This window comes from Coregonus lavaretus, assembly GCF_964263955.1.
Source record: "Coregonus lavaretus genome assembly, chromosome: 28".
Classification (NCBI taxonomy): Eukaryota; Metazoa; Chordata; class Actinopteri; order Salmoniformes; family Salmonidae; genus Coregonus; species Coregonus lavaretus.
The window spans coordinates 1,232,893-1,251,789 of NC_140015.1; the positions used below are offsets into that span (position 1 = coordinate 1,232,893).

The 18,897-nt window shown below is 44.0% G+C and overlaps 1 protein-coding gene across 1 annotated transcript in view; it reads right to left on the minus strand.

Annotated features, from left to right (window-relative positions):
- Positions 1-18,897, minus strand: part of LOC311104220 (C-Jun-amino-terminal kinase-interacting protein 3-like) — a gene marked incomplete at both ends in the record, with an annotated part of 66,626 nt that overhangs the window by 45,283 nt on the left and 2,446 nt on the right. Inside the window, 2 exons of the mRNA XM_084145958.1 lie at positions 97-167; positions 2,419-2,539. Coding sequence (XP_084002084.1) covers positions 97-167; positions 2,419-2,539 — 192 coding nt within the window. The remainder of the gene's footprint in view (positions 1-96; positions 168-2,418; positions 2,540-18,897) is intronic.

Consider the following 18,897-nt stretch of genomic DNA (forward strand, 5'->3'; position numbering starts at 1 on the left):
GCAAACAACATCAAGTACAAACCCTAGCAGCTAGTATGGAGTCAGATACTAAACTCTCTCATGCACGCACACGCACACACACACGGCTGTTCCTACCTCTGTGTGTCGCTGGTGCAAAGCGTTGTACTCCTTCTTCATGTCTGACTCACGCTCCTCCAGACGAGTGACTGAAACCCAGATAAACAGAATCAGAGTCAACCAGCCTCCCATTGCAACAGCACTGTGGGTTAGACACTTCGGGCTGGTTTCCCGGACACAGATTTTGGACAACAAACCTGTTCAAATGAGATTCTCCATTGAAAGTGCCTATTAGTCCAGGACTTGCTGGACATGGCTCCATATTGGACTGTGGATAGTGTGATGGTGCTCTCCATTTAAAGCTGGTCTGCTTTGAAACACTAAATGGTAGCAGGCCCGTTTCCTCCTTGATTGATGGTCTGCCTATCCATGTGAGAGACGCAGACTCTGTCTCGACCTTTAAGTCTTTACTGAAGACTCATCTCTTCACAACCACTGTGTGCTAGTAGGCGATGTGTAGTCCTCCACAATGTATGGTAGGTAGACAATAGTGCACAGTCACTGTGTGCTAGGCTATACACTTTGTGCTTGGCTGTCAATAGTGCACCGTCACATTGTGCTAGTTATGAGTAATGCAGACTCACAGTGTGTGTGGTAGTTCTGAGTAGTGAAGACTCACAGTGTGCTAATTCTGAGTTGTGCTAGTTCTAATTAGTGCACACTTGCAGTGTGCTAGTTTTGAGAAGTACACACTCACTCTGGTCGAAGTAGTTCTAGCTCTTAGTAGTACACAGTGTTTTAGTACTGCGGCACTACTCACTCTGGTCAGAGTAGTTCTAGTTATTAAAGACTGATGAGCAACAGAAAAACACATGCAGAATCGATGTGTTGTCTTAAGTGAACAAAGTCTGATCCATCGCACTGCTGGGCATATCTGTCTCACTGTATATGCCGTTAGATACAGTGCAATCACCTGCAGCTGTTTATCCCATGTAGTGGGCAAATGGCATTGTCGAAATCAAATTGTTACTTCTAGTTATTAAGTCTATACTCACTCTGGTCAGAGTAGTTGTAGATATTATAATAATAATATAATAATATAATATGCCATTTAGCAGACACTTTTATCCAAAGCGACTTACAGTCATGTGTGCATACATTTTTACGTATGGGTGGTCCCGGGGATCGAACCCACTAACCTGGCGTTACAAGCACAATGCTCTACCAATTGAGCTACAGAGGACCACTCTGCACTCTGGTCGGAGTAGTTCTAGTTATTAATAGTCTATACTCACTCTGGTCGGAGTAGTTCTAGTTATTAATAGTTCTATACTCAATCTGATCGAAGTAGTTCTGGTTATTATAATTTTATACTCACTCTAGTCGGAGTAGTTCTAGTTATTAAGTCTAAGGGTGTTTCACAAATAGTCCTCTTTAAAAGAACCGATCTCAGTCCTCTTTAGTGAACTCTGGGGTAAAAAAAGCAAAAGAACTCAGTTCTCTTTGTATTCACACTGCCCTTGACTTCAAATGAGGACTCTTTTGCCAGTTCAATTCACCTATTTTGTGGTCCGAGTCTTCTTTGCATTCACATTGCTATGTTTAGAAAGGAACCAAGATCTTTTTCCAACATTCATTCAATGCACTCTGGGTTTTTACAAGGTGCAGGACAAGCCATTCCATCAGAACGCTTTATCATACAGCTATTTATATATACGTATATTTTGGAAGCTAATAGATTGCATTTAGTTAAAAGATGAGACATAATAATTATAATCAGAAGATACTATTAACATGTAAATATGATTGGTAACAGAATAAATAACACATCAATAACTGCAGGTTAAATAATGATGTAATTGAAAATTGTACACCCAATGTCAGCTACTGCCCCTTTAAGAGCTATAATTGATTTTGTACCCTATGTTGTGATTCTCACCAAATATATTGTTGTCTTCTCACACTATTCAAACCCCACAAGTGAATAAACAGGTTATGAAGCTTTCTTTATAGATCACATATTGCAAACATATAATCTGAACTAAAAACACACATTTTTTTCTGCGGAACGGCAGATAATCATCTTCTCTCTTTTGTGGCACCAATGTGAGGGGTTATGGCAGGGGACACGGTGTTGCAGTATTCTAGAATGTGGTGCGGGAATAATGACAAGCGAACCTGGGTAGCTTTGTGTTCACATTGCCCTAAAAAAGGGAACTGGACCGAGGAATTCAAGTGAACCGAACAGACCACCTCTCGAGTTCGGTTCGCTTCAGGGTCCCTTTTGAGGGGTCTGAGTTCCTTTGGAGTGTTCACACTGGGCAAAAAATTAAGCGAACTGCACTGAGTTCACAAATATTGTCAGAAAGGGACCAAGTGTGAAAACACCTTAATACTCACTCTGGTCAGAGTAGTTCTTGGTCTTGAGCTCCAGTTGTTTCCCCTGCAGTTCCAGGCTCTCCACATGAGTCTGCAGGTCCTTCTTCTCCCCCTCCAACGCATCCTCAAACTCTATGAATTTCTGTGGGAGAGAACAACCACACACAGTCAGTCAAAACCATCCTCAAACGCAATGGGCCAGTTTCCCGGACACAGATTAAGCCTAGTCCTGGACTAGAAAGCTTACTCAATGGAGAATCTCCATTGAAAGTGTTTTTTTGCCCAGGACTAAGTTTACTCTGTGTCCAGGAAACCGGCCATATACATTTTTATGGGAGAGAACATTCACACACAGTGAAATGTATCCTCAAACTCTATCAATTTCCGTGGGAGAAAACAACCAACAATTAATTCAGGAAGTGAATTGAAATTGCAAATCAAGAATGGAAAAATCTTCATCAAAGATAAAATAGATAGTCAATACAGTGCATTCGGAAAGTATTCGGACCACATTTTGTTACGTTACAGCCTTACTCTAAAATTGATTAAATTAATAAAATCCTCAATCTACACACAATACGCCATAATGTGGGTCAATACAAGATTCTCTGTTCTGATGAAACCAAGATTGAACACTTTGGCCTGAATGCCAAGTGTCACGTCTGGAGGAAACCTGGCACCATCCCTATGGTGAAGCATGGGGGTGGCAGCATCATGCTGTGGGGATGTTTTTCAGTGGCAGGGACTGGCAGACTAGTCAGGATCGAGGGAAAGATGATCGGAGCATAGTACAGAGAGATTGTTGATGAAAACCTGCTCCAGAGAGCTCAGGACCGCAGACTGGGGCAAAGGTTCACCTTCCAACAGGACAACGACCCTAAGCACACAGCCAAGACAAAGCAGGAGTGGCTTCAGGACAAGTCTCTGAATGTCCTTGAGTGGCCCAGCCAGAGCCCAGACTTCAACCCGATCGAACATCTCTGGAGAGACCTGAAAATAGCTGTGAAGCGACACTCCCCCCCCATCCAACCTGACAGAGCCTGAGAGGATCTGCAGAGAAGAATGGGAAACTCCTCAAATACAGGTGTGCCAAGCTTGTAGCGTCACACCCAAGAAGACTCGAGGCTGTAATCGCTGCCAAAGGTGCTTCAACAAAGTACTGAGTAAAGGGTCTGAATACCTATGTAAATGGGATATTTCCGGTTTATATTTGTAATAAATTTGCAAACATTTCTAAAAACCTGTTTTTGCTTTGTAATTATGGGGTATTATGTGTAGATTTATGACATTTTTTTATTTTTAAAAATCTATTTTAGAATAAGGCTCTAACGTACAGTTGAAGTCGGAAGTTCACAAACACTTAGGTTGGAGTCATTAAAACTCGTTTTTCAATCACTCCACAAATTTCTTGTTAACAAACTATAGTTTTGGCAAGTCGGTTAGGACATCTACTTTGTGCATGACACAAGTCATTTTTCCAACAATTGTTTACAGACACATTATTTCACTTATAATTCACTGTATCACAATTCCAGTGGGTCAGAAGTTTAAATACACTAAGTTGACTGTGCCTTTAAACAGCTTGGAGAATTACAGAAAATGATGTCATGGCTTTAGAAGCTTCTGATGGGCTAATTGACATAATTTGAGTCAATTGGAGGTGTACCTGTGGATGTATTTCAAGGCATACCATACCAAACTCAGTGCCTCTTTGCTTGACATCATGGGAAAATCAAAATAAATCAGCCAAGACCTCAGAAAAAAATTGTAGACCTCCACAAGTCTGGTTCATCCTTGGGAGCAATTTCCAAACGCCCGAAGGTACCACGTTCATCTGTACAAACAATAGTACGCAAGTATAAACACCATGGGACCACGCAGCCATCACACCGCTCAGGAAGGAGACGCGTTCTGTCTCCTAGAGATTAACGTACTTTGGTGCGAAAAGTGCAAATCAATCCCAGAACAGCCTCAAAGGACCTTGTGAAGATGCTGGAGAAAACAGGTACAAAAGTATCTATATCCACAGTAAAACAAGTCCTATATCGACATAACCTGAAAGGCCGCTCAGCAAGGAAGAAGCCACTGCTCCAAAACCGCCATAAAAATGCCAGACTACGGTTTGCAACTGCACATGGGGACAAAGATTGTACTTTTTGGAGAAATGTCCTCTGGTCTGATGAAACAAAAATAGAACTGTTTGGCCATAATGACCATCGTTACGTTTGGAGGAAAAAGGGGGTTGCTTGCAAGCCGAAGAACACCATCCCAACCGTGAAGCACGGGGGTGGCAGCATCATGCTGTGGGGGTGCTTTGCTGCAGGAGGGACTGGTGCACTTCACAAAATAGTTGGCATCATGAGGAAGGAAAATTATGTGGCTATATTGAAGCAACATCTCAAGACATCAGTCAGGAAGTTAAAGCTTGGTCGCAAATGGGTCTTCCAAATAGACAATGATCCCAAGCATACTTCCAAAGTTGTGGCAAAATGGCTTAAGGACAACAAAGTCAAGGTATTGGAGTGGCCATCACAAAGCCCTGACCTCAATCCTATAGAAGATTTGTGGGCAGAACTGAAAAAGCGTGTGCGAGCAAGGAGGCCTACAAACCTGACGCAGTTACACCAGCTCTATCAGGAGGAATAGGCCAAAACTCACCCAACTTATTGTGGGAAGCTTGTGGAAGGCTACCGAAACGTTTGACCCAAGTTAAACAATTTAAAGGCAATGCTACCAAATACTAATTGAGTGTATGTAAACTTCCGACCCACTGGGAATGTGATGAAAGAAATAAACGCTGAAATAAATCACTCTCTACTATTACTCTGAAATTTGACATTCTTAAAATAAAGTGGTGATCCTAACTGACCTAAGACAGGTATTTTAAATGTATTTGGCTAAGATGTGTGTGTAAACTTCTGACTTCAACTGTAACAAAATGTGGAAAAAGTCAAGGGGTCTGAATACTTTCCGAATGCACTGTACATAGGAAAAAGTTAATAATGTTCAACCCTATCGTATGCAGCATAACAATTGATCAATTACATGAATGCATGGTGTGTGGTAAAATACTCACATTGTAAAATATATCATATTGATACACTCTTAGAAAAAGGGATTCCAAAAGGGTTCTTCGGCTGTCCTCATGTGAGAACCATTTGAAGAACCATTTTGGGTTCCAGATAGAACCCTATATGAAAAAGGTTCTACATGAAACCCTAAAGGGTTCTTCAAAGGGTTCTCCCATGGGGACAGCAGAAGAACCCTTTAGATTCTAATGTAGTATAAATTATTCTAAAATAATTTAAGAGTGTATAATATAGCATAATGCACAGTATGAAATGTCTCTCATAAAATAACAATGCCAGCAACAAGGACGTTTCAACATCTTCAAATCAAATTGTGTTTGTCACATACAGATGTTTAGCAGATGTTATTGCGGGTGTAGCGAAATGCTTGTGTTTCTAGCTCCGACAGTGCAGTAATTTCTAACAATTCACAACAATACACACTATACACACCATCTAAAAGTAAAAGAATGTAATTAAGGAATATATAAATATTATAAATATTAGGACGAACAATGTCGGAGTGGCAGACTAAAATACAGTAGAATAGAATACAGTATATACATATGAGATGAGTAAAGCAGTTTGATGGCCTTGAGATTGAAGCAGTTTTTCAGTCTCTCGGTCCCAGCTTTGATGCACCTATACTGACCTCGCCTTCTGGATGATAGCGGGGTGAACAGGCAGTGGCTCGGATGGTTGTTGTCCTTGATGATCTTTTGGCCTTCCTGTGACATCGGGTGCTGTAGGTGTCCTGGAGGGCATGTAGTGTAGCCCCCGGTGATGCGATGGGCAGACCGCACCACCCTCTGGAGAGCCCTGTGGTTGCGGGTGGTGCAGTTGCCGTACCAGGCGGTGATACAGCCCGACAAGATGCTCTCAATTGTGCATCTGTAAAAATGTGTGAGGGTTTTAGGCGCCAAGACAAATTTCTTCAGCCTCCTGAGGTTGAAGAGGCGCTGTTGCGCCTTCTTCAACACACTGTCTGCGTGGGTGGACCATTTCAGATCGTCAGTGATGTGTACGCTGAGGAACTTAAAGCTTTCCACCTGCTCCACAGCAGTCCCGTCGATGTGGATATGGGCGTGCTCCTTCTGCTGTTTCCTGAAGTCTACGATCAGCTCCTTTGTTTTGTCGACATTGAGGGAGAGGTTATTTTCCTGGCACCACACTCCCAGGGTCTTCACCTCCTCTCTGTAGGCTGTCTCGTCATTGTTGGTAATCAGGCCTACTACTGTTGTGTCGTCTGCAAACTTGATTGAGTTGGAGGTGTGCATGGCCACGCAGTCGTGTGAACAAGGAGTACAGCAGGGGGATGAGCACGCACCCTTGTGGGGCCCCAGTGTTGAGGATCAGCGAAGTGGAGGTGTTGTTTCCTACCTTCACCACCTGGGGGCAGCCCGTCAGGAAGTCCAGGACCCAGTTGCACAGGGCGGGGTTCAGACCCATGGCCATGAGCTTAATGATGAGCTTGGAGGGTACTATGGTGTTGAATGCTGAGCTAGTCAATGAACAGCATTCTTACATAGGTATTCCTCTTGTCCAGATGGGATAGGGCAGTGTGCAGTGCGATGGCATCGTCTGTGGATCTATTGGGGCGGTAAGCAAATTGAAGTGGGTCTAGGGTGACAGGTAAGGTAGAGGTGATATGATCCTTAACTAGCCTCTCAAAGCACTTCATGATGACAGAAGTGAGTGCTACGGGGCGATAGTCATTTAGTTCAGTTACAGTGCCTTGCAAAAGTATTCACCCCCTTGGCGTTTTTCCTATTTTGTTGCATTACAACCTGCAATTTAAATGGATTTTTATTTGGATTTCATGTAATGGACATACACAAAATAGTCCAAATTGGTGAAGTGAAATGAAAAAAATAACTTGTTTCAAAACATTCTAAAAAATAAATAACGGAAAAGTGGTGCTTGCATATGTATTCACCCCCTTTGCTATGAAGCCCCTAAATAAGATCTGGTGCAACCAATTACCTTCAGAAGTCACATAATTAGTTAAATAAAGTCACTTCATTGGCACCCCAATGGTGGAACAAGCTCCCCCATGACGCCAGGACAACGGAGTCACTGACCACCTTCCGGAGACACTTGAAACCCTACCTCTTTAAGGAATACCTGGAATAGTATAAAGTAATCCTTCTTCCCCCACCCCCCATAAAAATATAAAAAAGGTGGTTGTCCCACTGGCTATCAAAAGATGAGTGCACCAATTTGTAAGTCGTTCTGGATAAGAGCGTCTGCTAAATGATGTAAATGTACAGTGGGGAAAAAAAGTATTTAGTCAGCCACCAATTGTGCAAGTTCTCCTACTTAAAAAGATGAGAGAGGCCTGTAATTTTCATCATATGTACACGTCAACTATGACAGACAAATTGAGAATTTCTTTCTCCAGAAAATCACATTTCATAGAGTGAGAGACTGGCAAGGTATTTGAGAGCTCACGGGCGACACAGACATTCATTTGTTTAGTTTTTTTAACAGGAAAAACTATGGCAAAGGAATGGTACACACAAAAAATGTTGAGTGTCTGCCCCAGATAGGTTCCTTAGAGACAATGAAAATAATTCACAAGATGTCCTTGATCTGATTGAGGAGTAAGTATATTTAAGTTATAATATTGTTAGGAAATATTTAGGCCTACTGTGTTGATAAGGCTAATTTGGTTTATTTGAAAATACAGTGGGGAAAAAAGTATTTAGTCAGCCACCAATTGTGCAAGTTCTCCCACTTAAAAATAGAGAGAGGCCTGTAATTTTCATCATAGGTACACGTCAACTATGACAGACAAAATAAGAAAAAGAAATCCAGAAAATCACATTGTAGGATTTTTAATGAATTTATTTGCAAATTATGGTGGAAAATAAGTATTTGGTCAAAAACAAAAGTTTCTCAATACTTTGTTATATACCCTTTGTTGGCAATGACACAGGTCAAACGTTTTCTGTAAGTCTTAACAAGGTTTTTACACACTGTTGCTGGTATTTTGGCCCATTCCTCCATGCGGATCTCCTCTAGAGCAGTGATGTTTTGGGGCTGTCGCTGGGCAACACAGACTTTCAACTCCCTCCAAAGATTTTCTATGGGGTTGAGATCTGGAGACTGGCTAGGCCACTCCAGGACCTTGAAATGCTTCTTACGAAGCCACTCCTTCGTTGCCCGGGCGGTGTGTTTGGGATCATTGTCATGCTGAAAGACCCAGCCACGTTTCATCTTCAATGCCCTTGCTGATGGAAGGAGGTTCTCAAAATCTCACGATACATGGCCCCATTCATTCTTTCCTTTACACGGATCAGTCGTCCTGGTCCCTTTGCAGAAAAACAGCCCCAAAGCATGATGTTTCCACCCCCATGCTTCACAGTAGGTATGGTGTTCTTTGGATGCAACTTTTCATTCTTTGTCCTCCAAACACGACGAGTTGAGTTTTTACCAAAAGGTTATATTTTGGTTTCATCTGACCATATGACATTCTCCCAATCCTCTTCTGGATCATCCAAATGCACTCTAGCAAACTTCAGACGGGCCTGGACATGTACTGGCTTAAGCAGGGGGACACGTCTTGCACTGCAGGATTTGAGTCCCTGGCGGCGTAGTGTGTTACTGATGGTAGGCTTTGTTACTTTGGTCCCAGCTCTCTGCAGGTCATTCACTAGGTCCCCCCGTGTGGTTCTGGGATTTTTGCTCACCGTTCTTGTGATCATTTTGACCCCACGGGGTGAGATCTTGCCTGGAGCCCCAGATCGAGGGAGATTATCAGTGGTCTTGTATGTCTTCCATTTCCTAATAATTGCTCCCACAGTTGATTTCTTCAAACCAAGCTGCTTACCTATTGCAGATGCAGTCTTCCCAGCCTGGTGCAGGTCTACAATTTTGTTTCTGGTGTCCTTTGACAGCTCTTTGGTCTTGGCATAGTGGAGTTTGGAGTGTGACTGTTTGAGGTTGTGGACAGGTGTATTTTATACTGATAACAAGTTCAAACAGGTGCCATTAATACAGGTAACGAGTGGAGGACAGAGGAGCCTCTTAAAGAAGAAGTTGCAGGTCTGTGAGAGCCAGAAATCTTGCTTGTTTGTAGGTGACCAAATACTTATTTTCCACCATAATTTGCAAATAAATTCATAAAAAATCCTACAATGTGATTTTCTGGAGAAAAAAAATCTCAATTAGTCTGTCATAGTTGACGTGTACCTATGATGAAAATTACAGGCCTCTCTCATCTTTTTAAGTGGGAGAACTTGAACAATTGGTGGCTGACTAAATACTTTTTTTCCCCACTGTAAGTCCACCTGTGTGCAATCTAAGTGTCACATGATCTGTCACATGATCTCAGTATATATACACCTGTTCTGAAAGGCCCCATAGTCTGCAAAACCACTAAGCAAGGGGCACCACCAAGCAAGCGGCACCATGAAGACCAAGGAGCTCTCCAAACAGGCCAGGGACAAAGTTGTGGAGAAGTACAGATCAGGATTGGGTTATAAAAAAATATCAGAAACTTTGAACATCCCACGGAGCACCATTAAATCCATTATTAAAAAATTGAAAGAATATGGCACCTCAACAAACCTGCCAAGAGAGGGCCGCTCACCAAAACTCACGGACCAGGCAAGGAGGGCATTAATCAGAGAGGCAACAAAGAGACCAAAGCTGCAAAGCTCCACAGCGGAGATTGGAGTATCTGTCCATAGGACCACTTTAAGCCGAACACTCCACAGAGCTGGGCTTTACGGAAGAGTGGCCAGAAAAAAGCCATTGCTTAAAGAAAACAATAAGCAAACACGTTTGGTGTTCGCCAAAAGGCATGTGGGAGACTCCCCAAACATATGGAAGAAGGTACTCTGGGCAGATGAGACTAAAATTGAGCTTTTTGGCCATCAAGGAAAACGCTATGTCTGGCGCAAACCCAACACCTCTCATCACCCCGAGAACACCATCCCCACAGTGAAGCATGGTGGTGGCAGCATCATGCTGTGGGGATGTTTTTCATCGGCAGGGACTGTGAAACTGGTCAGAATTGAAGGAATGATGGATGGTGCTAAATACAGGGAAATTATTGAGGGAAACCTGTTTCAGTCTTCCAGAGATATGAGACTGGGATGGTACTGCTAAAGCAACACTCGAGTGGTTTAAGGGAAACATTTAAATGTCTTGGAATGGACTAGTCAAAGCCCAGACCTCAATCTAATTGAGTATCTGTGGTATGACATAAAGATTGCTGTACACCAGCAGAACCCATCTAACTTGAAGGAGCTGGAGCAGTTTTGCCTTGAAGAATGGGCAAAAATCCCAGTGCCAAGCTTATAGAGACATACCCCAAGAGACTTGCAGCTGTAATTGCTGCAAAAGGTGGCTCTACAAAGTATTGACTTTGGGGGGATGAATAGTTATGCACGCTCAAGTTCTGTTTTTTTGTCTTATTTCTTGTTTGTTTCACAAAAAAATTAATTTTGCATCTTCAAAGTGGTAGGCATGTTGTGTAAATCAAATGATACAAACCCCCCCAAAATCCATTTTAATTCCAGGTTGTAAGGCAACAAAATAGGAAAAATGCCAAGGGGGGTGAAGACTTTCGCAAGCCACTGTACCTTTGCTTTCTTGGGTATAGGAACAATGGTGGACATCTTGAAGCAAGCTGTCACGATCGTCAAAAGGAGCGGACCAAGGCACAGCGTGATATGAGTACATACTTTTATTTTAATTCACCACACGAACAAAAACAACAAAACGATACGTGAAGTCCTCGGTAACATACACAAACCTACACGGAACAAGATCCCACAAAAGACAATTGCACAATAGGCTGCCTAAGTATGGTTCCCAATCAGAGACAACAAGCAACAGCTGATTCACGTTGCCTCTGATTGAGAACCACCCCGGCCAACATAGAAACACATAAACTAGATCGTGAACATAGAACACAACACATAGACACTACACACCCTGGCTCAACATAAAAGAGTCCCTAGAGCCAGGGCGTGACAGTACCCCCCCCCCCCCCCCCCCAAAGGCGCGGACTGCGACCGCGCCCACATAAACCCAACAGGGGAGGGGCCGGGTGGGCATTCCTCCTCGGAGGCGGATCCGGCTCCGGGCGTGACCACCACCCTCTATCAACCCCCCCGTAGCGCCCCTGGTCTGGTCTGGCCCTGCTGGCTGGAGCTGGACTGGACATCGGTGGAGCGGATTGCTTAGGCTCCGGTGTGGAGCAGCTGACCGGTACCTGACCAGGCACCGGTGAAACGGGCACGGGCTGTGCCGGACTGACGACGCGCACCACAGACTTGGTGCGGGGAGCAGGAATGGGCCGGACCGGGCTGACGACGCGCACCCCTGGCTTGGTGCGGGGAGCAGGAACGGGCCGGATCGGGCTGACGATGCGCACCACAGGCTTGGTGCGGGGAGCAGGAACAGGCCGGGCCGGGCTGGCGACGCGCACCATTGGCTTGGTGCGAGGGGCAGGAACAGGCCGGGCCGGGCTGGCGACGCGCACCATTGGCTTGGTGCGAGGGGCAGGAACAGGCCGGGCCGGGCTGGCGACGCGCACCATTGGCTTGGTGCGAGGGGCAGGAACAGGCCGGGCCGGGCTGGCGACGCGCACCATTGGCTTGGTGCGAGGGGCAGGAACAGGCCAGGCCGGGCCGGGCTGACGACGCGCACCATTGGCTTGGTGCGAGGGAAAGGAACAGGCCGGGCCAGGCTGGCGACGTGCATCACAGGCTTGGTGCGAGGGACAGGAACAGGCCGGACCGCACTGGGAACACACACCACTGGCCTTATACGGGGATCAGGAACGGGCCAGACCGGACTGGTAACACACTTCAGTACCTCTCGCCGTGCCTCTACACTTTCCTTCCCTCTAATGACCAATGGCCCCCGTAACCTGGTGGCCTTCTCTCCATGTCCACAAACTCGCCCTTTATCTGCCTACAGCAGCCCCGTCGTCCATGCCATGTGCCCCCCCAAAAAAAATGTCTTGGGGGTGCCTCTCGCCTGTCCGACGACGACCCGGTTGGCGCCGCTTCTCCTCTCCTGCCTGGGTCTCCCCTTTCATCGCCCTCCGGTAACGGACGGCCTCCTCCTCCGTAATCTGCCCCCAACCGAGGAGGACATCCACTAACGTTACCTCCTGCGTGTGCTCCTGGACACGCTGCTTGGTCCAGTATTGGTGGGATCTTCTGTCACGATCGTCAAAAGGAGCGGACCAAGGCGCAGCGTGATATGAGTACATACTTTTATTTTAATTCACCACACGAACAAAAACAACAAAACGATACGTGAAGTCCTCGGTAACATACACAAACCTTCACGGAACAAGATCCCACAAAAGACAATTGCACAATAGGCTGCCTAAGTATGGTTCCCAATCAGAGACAACAAGCAACAGCTGATTCACGTTGCCTCTGATTGAGAACCACCCCGGCCAACATAGAAACACATAAACTAGATCGTGAACATAGAACACAACACATAGACACTACACACCCTGGCTCAACATAAAAGAGTCCCTAGAGCCAGGGCGTGACACAAGCATCTTGACAGCAGACTGTCATAGGGAGAGATTGAATACTGAAGAACGTTCTGGCCTTAATGGCCATGTACTCTTATAATTTCCACCCGGCACAGCCAGAAGAGGACTGGCCACCCCTCAGAGCCTAGTTCCTCTCTAGGTTTTTCCTAGCCACCATGCTTCTACTTCTGCATTGCTTGCTCTTTGGAGTTTTAGGCTGGGTACATCTGCTGATGTAAAAAGGGCTTTATAAATAAATGTGAATAAATGTGATTTAGAAACCTGAAAAGGAAATGAGCATTATTTTTGTGACACGTTCATGTATCTCCTCCATTTCAAAGTGTTTTGTCCCATGTTGTGCCAACTGAACCAGACCCTGCTCTCCTCTCTCTTTGTACAGAAAGCAGAAAATGAACACAGCTGCCTGGCCTGCCTGCCTTCCAAGGGCTCTCTCTGCAGTCTGCAGGGTTTATAAAGCCTTGCACAATGGGCCGGCCGGGCTGCAGTCTTAGTACTGTAATCCCCCGACTGCAGCTAGGCCCTGCTTGTTGCTAGAGATATGCTCTACCATCGCCTGGCTGACCTCAAATAACAGGAACCGGGAACATCGGGAGGCAAACCTGCTAAAGTTAGGGACATGGGCCCCATTTGGGACACAACTCCAGTCTCAACAGTTGACCAAAGCAAGGCAACATCATGAGAAAACAATAGCATCGTGCTGCAGTCTGGCTTCACACACACACACCCCGCCTTGCCACAATATACTATTACACCCCAGGCAACTGTCCTGCAGACCCTCCTGCCCTTCAAATGCCCTCCCCAGGACACTGTTTGCCCCTGTGCACCCCTCCTCCCCAGCCAGACCCAGCAGCATCCACAGTAGGGGTGGTCTGGTGAGCAGATAGATAGCCTAGCGCTAGATGAAGCCAAAACAATAACAGGCCCTCTTTTTAATCAAAGGAAATGAATTGAAGCGCCACGCGGTGGGATGTTGCATTTCTATTCTGATAGTACATACTGTATTTCAATCAATAAATCAAATTGTGTATATGTTCTTTCAAAACAACATTTGTCACAAAGTGCTTTATAGCATATAGGGATCAACATGTTGAGATCTCAAACTATCAGGAATCCAACAATCATTCATGGTCCTTTGAACATCTTTATCTACATTTCAGCCTTAGAGTGAGTGGGGTTGTCAATTCAAATCAATTACACTCCTTCGTGGATACAATGGAGACTCAGAGAGGAATCATAGAAGATGTTGTTGCCTTTATTTACCAGTGGGTCTATCTAAATCTGGGTCCAAAATGGTACCCTATCCTCTATATAGTGCACACCATTGACTACCTATGGGCCCTGGTCAAAACTAGTGCACTATGAAGGGAATAGGGCACCATTTGGGTCTGTCGAAAAGCCTTCTAAATCGGAGCCTTGACAATCACTCCCAAAGGAAGCACATGGCACAGGGAGGAGATTCCAGCCAGGGTGTGGGCTGTTGTTGTTTTCTCTCTGGACTTGGGAAGATGTTCCCTCCGTCTCTGTATCTCTCTCCATCTCGGTCTCTTGTTCTTTCAATCTTTGTCTACCTTTCTCTCTCTAACTCCCTCTGTGTTTCTCCTCTCCATCCCCGTTTCATGGCTTGTATTCCTGCTCGTATTCCATCTCTCTCTCGTCCTCGCTCCTCCTCTGTATTGCTCTCTCTCCATTCCCTCTCGCTCTCTCCTCCCCCCTCTCTCTCTAACTCCCTCTCTCGTCCTCTCTCCTCTTTCCCTCTCTCTCCTCTTTCCCTCTCTCTCCATCTCTCTCTCTATCATAAGCACAAAATCAGGTTACAGCGCCAGCCTCCCTTGGTGTACAATTTATTTCCCATAATGCACCCTGCCCCATCCCCCCACAACGCACCACGCCACTGTCGCAGGCAGTGCCTTAAACCAATCCCTGGGTCGCATCTAAAACATTTATGTTTGAAATAGCATCTGTGCACTCGTATGTTCGCTGCTGCATTCAAAGTTCTAAACCACCACAGCAAATATAGAGTGTGCTATGGTCTCGTTGAAAATGGAGCTCTTGGACTCTGTTCTGAAGGTTATAACTGTGACCCCAACTCTTACCTTTATAACATTGTGCTGGTAATGTCATGTGATTATTACTGTTACTTTAGTGTATAATACACTATTCTGCAGGTCATCATGAAGTCTCTAATTCATATAATACCATTATAAAAGAGTACCTGAGTTACTCCAAAGGACTTTCACAATATCTTTACAGGTTGTCATTATCATTATTCATGTTGGTTGTAGCAAGCACTATTTCATCAAAATACTTCACTAATTCTTCCACATGCTATTTTTGTGTCACTTGCTTCAAAAAGCATATAAACAAATCCTCTTTACACTCTCATGATAATCTATTTCAAATGTATGCATTTAATCATGTTCTCTTCCCTCAAATGTAGCAAACAATGAGACAGAGACAACCACTGTGTCCCAAATGGCACCATATTCCCTATTTAGCCCCATGGGCCCTAGTATAGCGTACTATGCCGGGAATAGGGTACTATTTGGGACACAGTCAATGTGACGTGGTATATGACTACACACATCTGTGACTAAGCATTATGTGGCATTGGACCTTTATTTTTGGTAAAACCTTGAAAAGCTGTCTGCTTATACTATACTAGAAATGTCTAGGATAACACTAGCAACGGTCATCAAAATTGTTAAAAGGTTTTAAAAACAATTCTAATAAATTCAAACAGTTGGACAATGGATGAAGATACTCCAAACTCTTTGAATTTATAGCACATAAAACATTTTACTGGAATGGACAAATAATGAATAGAGTTCAGGGATTTTGGTGGGAATTCAGGTATTCAATTTATTGTCAAATGTCACTTTTTTTCTTAGAATGCACTCATATATAAATGTTCTAATGGTATCAGGTATTTATTTTATTTTCTGTTCAAATAAAGACAATTATATGTGCCTAATTTGCATAAATACACTGGGTGTATTTACACATATGTGACATTAACATAAAGGGGTGGAACAGGGCTGCAACCACCAAAACCTTGCTCTATCTAGGCCTACCTGCATTCACCTGCGCTGTTTAGACTGCCTCATTAATGACTGTTGTTGTCACGTTCTGTTGCATAATTCAACAAGTGTGTCAATAGCAGGATACCCTCGGATTATAAATCAACACGCTTGGCTCTAGATTACACCTATCTAAAAATACATATAAATTGTTTGCGAGATCAGACATAATATCACTATAATCCAAGTGTTCATTTTCGGAAGTTGCTATCATTTGACCGCATCTAATTTGTAAACAATTCAACTGTATTAAATGATTACTTTTTTCAATTCCACCAAAAATTAACACCCATCAAAATAAAGTTATCTTTCTTCTCTTTCTTGTGATGTAAGTGTTAAATCCCAGATGACGCTTTAGCATTCTTACAGATGCAACGGAAAGCCAATGTATCCATTGAGCCCATTTCAACCGGGTTGTGTTTGACAAGTCATTACAAACATTTCCGCTGGGAAAAAACGACAGGCACAAGCAGGAGTAGGAGAGTCGCAGGAGTAAAATGAAAGCAATCAATCCAGTGATATTTAAGTTACAAGTGGATTTTGCATCCCTCAAACACAGAAAATAGATGGCTGAAAAAGACAGATCCTCAGGTGGGTGGGGCATGCGTGTTGCTAATAACACTAGTAGAAACACTGTCACTTACATTATAACAGATGTCGTAAGAAGTCATAACAGCTGACATCTGTTTATGACAACTGACAGGGCACTGCCATGACACCAAGTATAATGCATGTGTTGTAACTGTGTGAAGGTAGTTGTGATTGTCATCAGCTGTCATGCTTGTTAATGTCATCTTTTAGAATTCAACACAATTGGTAACTGCTACCTGGTACCAAATAGTGCCTAGTGGTCCTTGTTTTAGTGAATCTCATAGAAACATAGTAGCCTAACTCATCGGTTATTATAGTGTCCTTACAATTTTAACAATTTCTCTGTAAAAACTAACTGAACCTAGGAATGTACAGTACCGGTCAAAAGTTTGGACAAACCTACTCATTCAAGGTTTTTTCTTTATTTTTACTATTTTCTACATTGTAGAATAATAGTGAAGATATCAAAACTATGAAATAACACATATGGAATCATGTAGTAACCAAAAAAGTGTTAAACAAATCAAAATATATTTTATATTTGAGAATCTTCAAATAGCCACCCTTTGCCTTGATGACAGCTTTGCACACTCTTGGCATTCTCTCAACCAGCTTCACCTGGAATGCTTTTCCAACATTCTTGAAGGAGATCCCACATATGCTGAGCACTTGTTGGCTGCTTTTCCTTCACTCTGCCGTCCGACTCATCCCAAACCATCTAAATTGGGTTGAGGTCGGGGGATTGTGGAGGCCAGGTCATCTGATGCAGCACTCCATCACTCTCCTTCTTGGTAAAATAGCCCTTACACAGCCTGGAGGTGTGTTGGGTCATTGTCCTGTTGAAAAACAAATGATAGTCCCACTAAGCACAAACCAGATGGGCTGGCGTATCGCTGCAGAACGCTGTGGTAGCCATGCTGGTTAAGTGTGCCTTGAATTCTAAATAAATCACAGACAGTGTCACCAACAAAGCACCCCCACACCATAACGCCTCCTCCTCCATGCTTTACGGTGGGAACTACACATGCGGATATCATCCGTTCATCCACACCGCTTCATACAAAGACACGGCGGGTGGAATCAAAAATCTCCAATTTGGACTCCAGACCAAAGGACACATTTCCACAGGTCTAATGTCCATTGCTCGTGTTTCTTGGCCCAAGCAGGTCTCTTCTTCTTATTGGTGTCCTTTAGTAGTGGTTTCTTTGCAGCCATTTGACCATGAAAGCCTGACTCACACAGTCCCTTCTGAACAGTCAATGTTGAGATGTGTTTGTGAATTGAACTCTGTGAAGCATTTATTTGGGCTGCAATTTCTGAGGCTGGTAACTCCAATGAACTTATCCTCTGCAGCAGAGGTAACTCTGGGTCTTCCATTCCTGTGGTGGTCCTTATGAGAGCCAGTTTCATCACAGCGCTTGATGGTTTTTTTGTGACTGCACTTGAAGAAACTTTCAAAGTTTTTGAAATGTTCCGTATTGACTGACCTTCATGTCTTAAAGTAATGATGGACTGTCGTTTCTCTTTGCTTATTTGAGCTGTTGTTGCCATAATATGGACTTGGTCTTTTACCAAATAGGGCTATCTTCTGTATATACCCCCCCCCCCCCCCCCCCCCCACACACACACACACACACCTTGTCACAACACAACTGATTGGCTCAAATGCATTAAGAAGGAAAGAAATTCCACAAATTAACTTTTAAATAAAATTGTATTTGTCACATGCGCCGAATACAACAGGTTCACCTTACCGTGAAATGCTTACTTACAAGCCCTTAACCAACAATGCAGTTTTAAGAAAATAGAGTTAAGAAAATATTTAATAAATAAACAAAAGTATTTTTTTTTAACAAAGTATAACGAGGCTATATACAGGGGGTACCGGTACCGAGTCAATGTACGGTGGTTCAGGTTAGTCGAGGTAATTTGTACATGTAGGTAGGGGTAAAGTGACTATGCATAGATAATAAACAGCGAGTAGCAGCAGTGTAAAAACAATGGGGGGGGGGGGGGGGTCAATGCAAATAATTGTTCAGCAGTCTTATGGCTTGGGGGTAGAAGCTGTTAAGGAGCCTTTCGGACCTAGACTTGGTGCTCCGGTACCGATTGCCGTGCGGTAGCAGAGAGAACAGTCTATGACTTGGGTGATTGGAATCTTTGACAATTTTTTGGGCCTTCCTCTGACATCGCCTGGTATATAGGTCCTGGATGGCTGGAACTTTGCCCC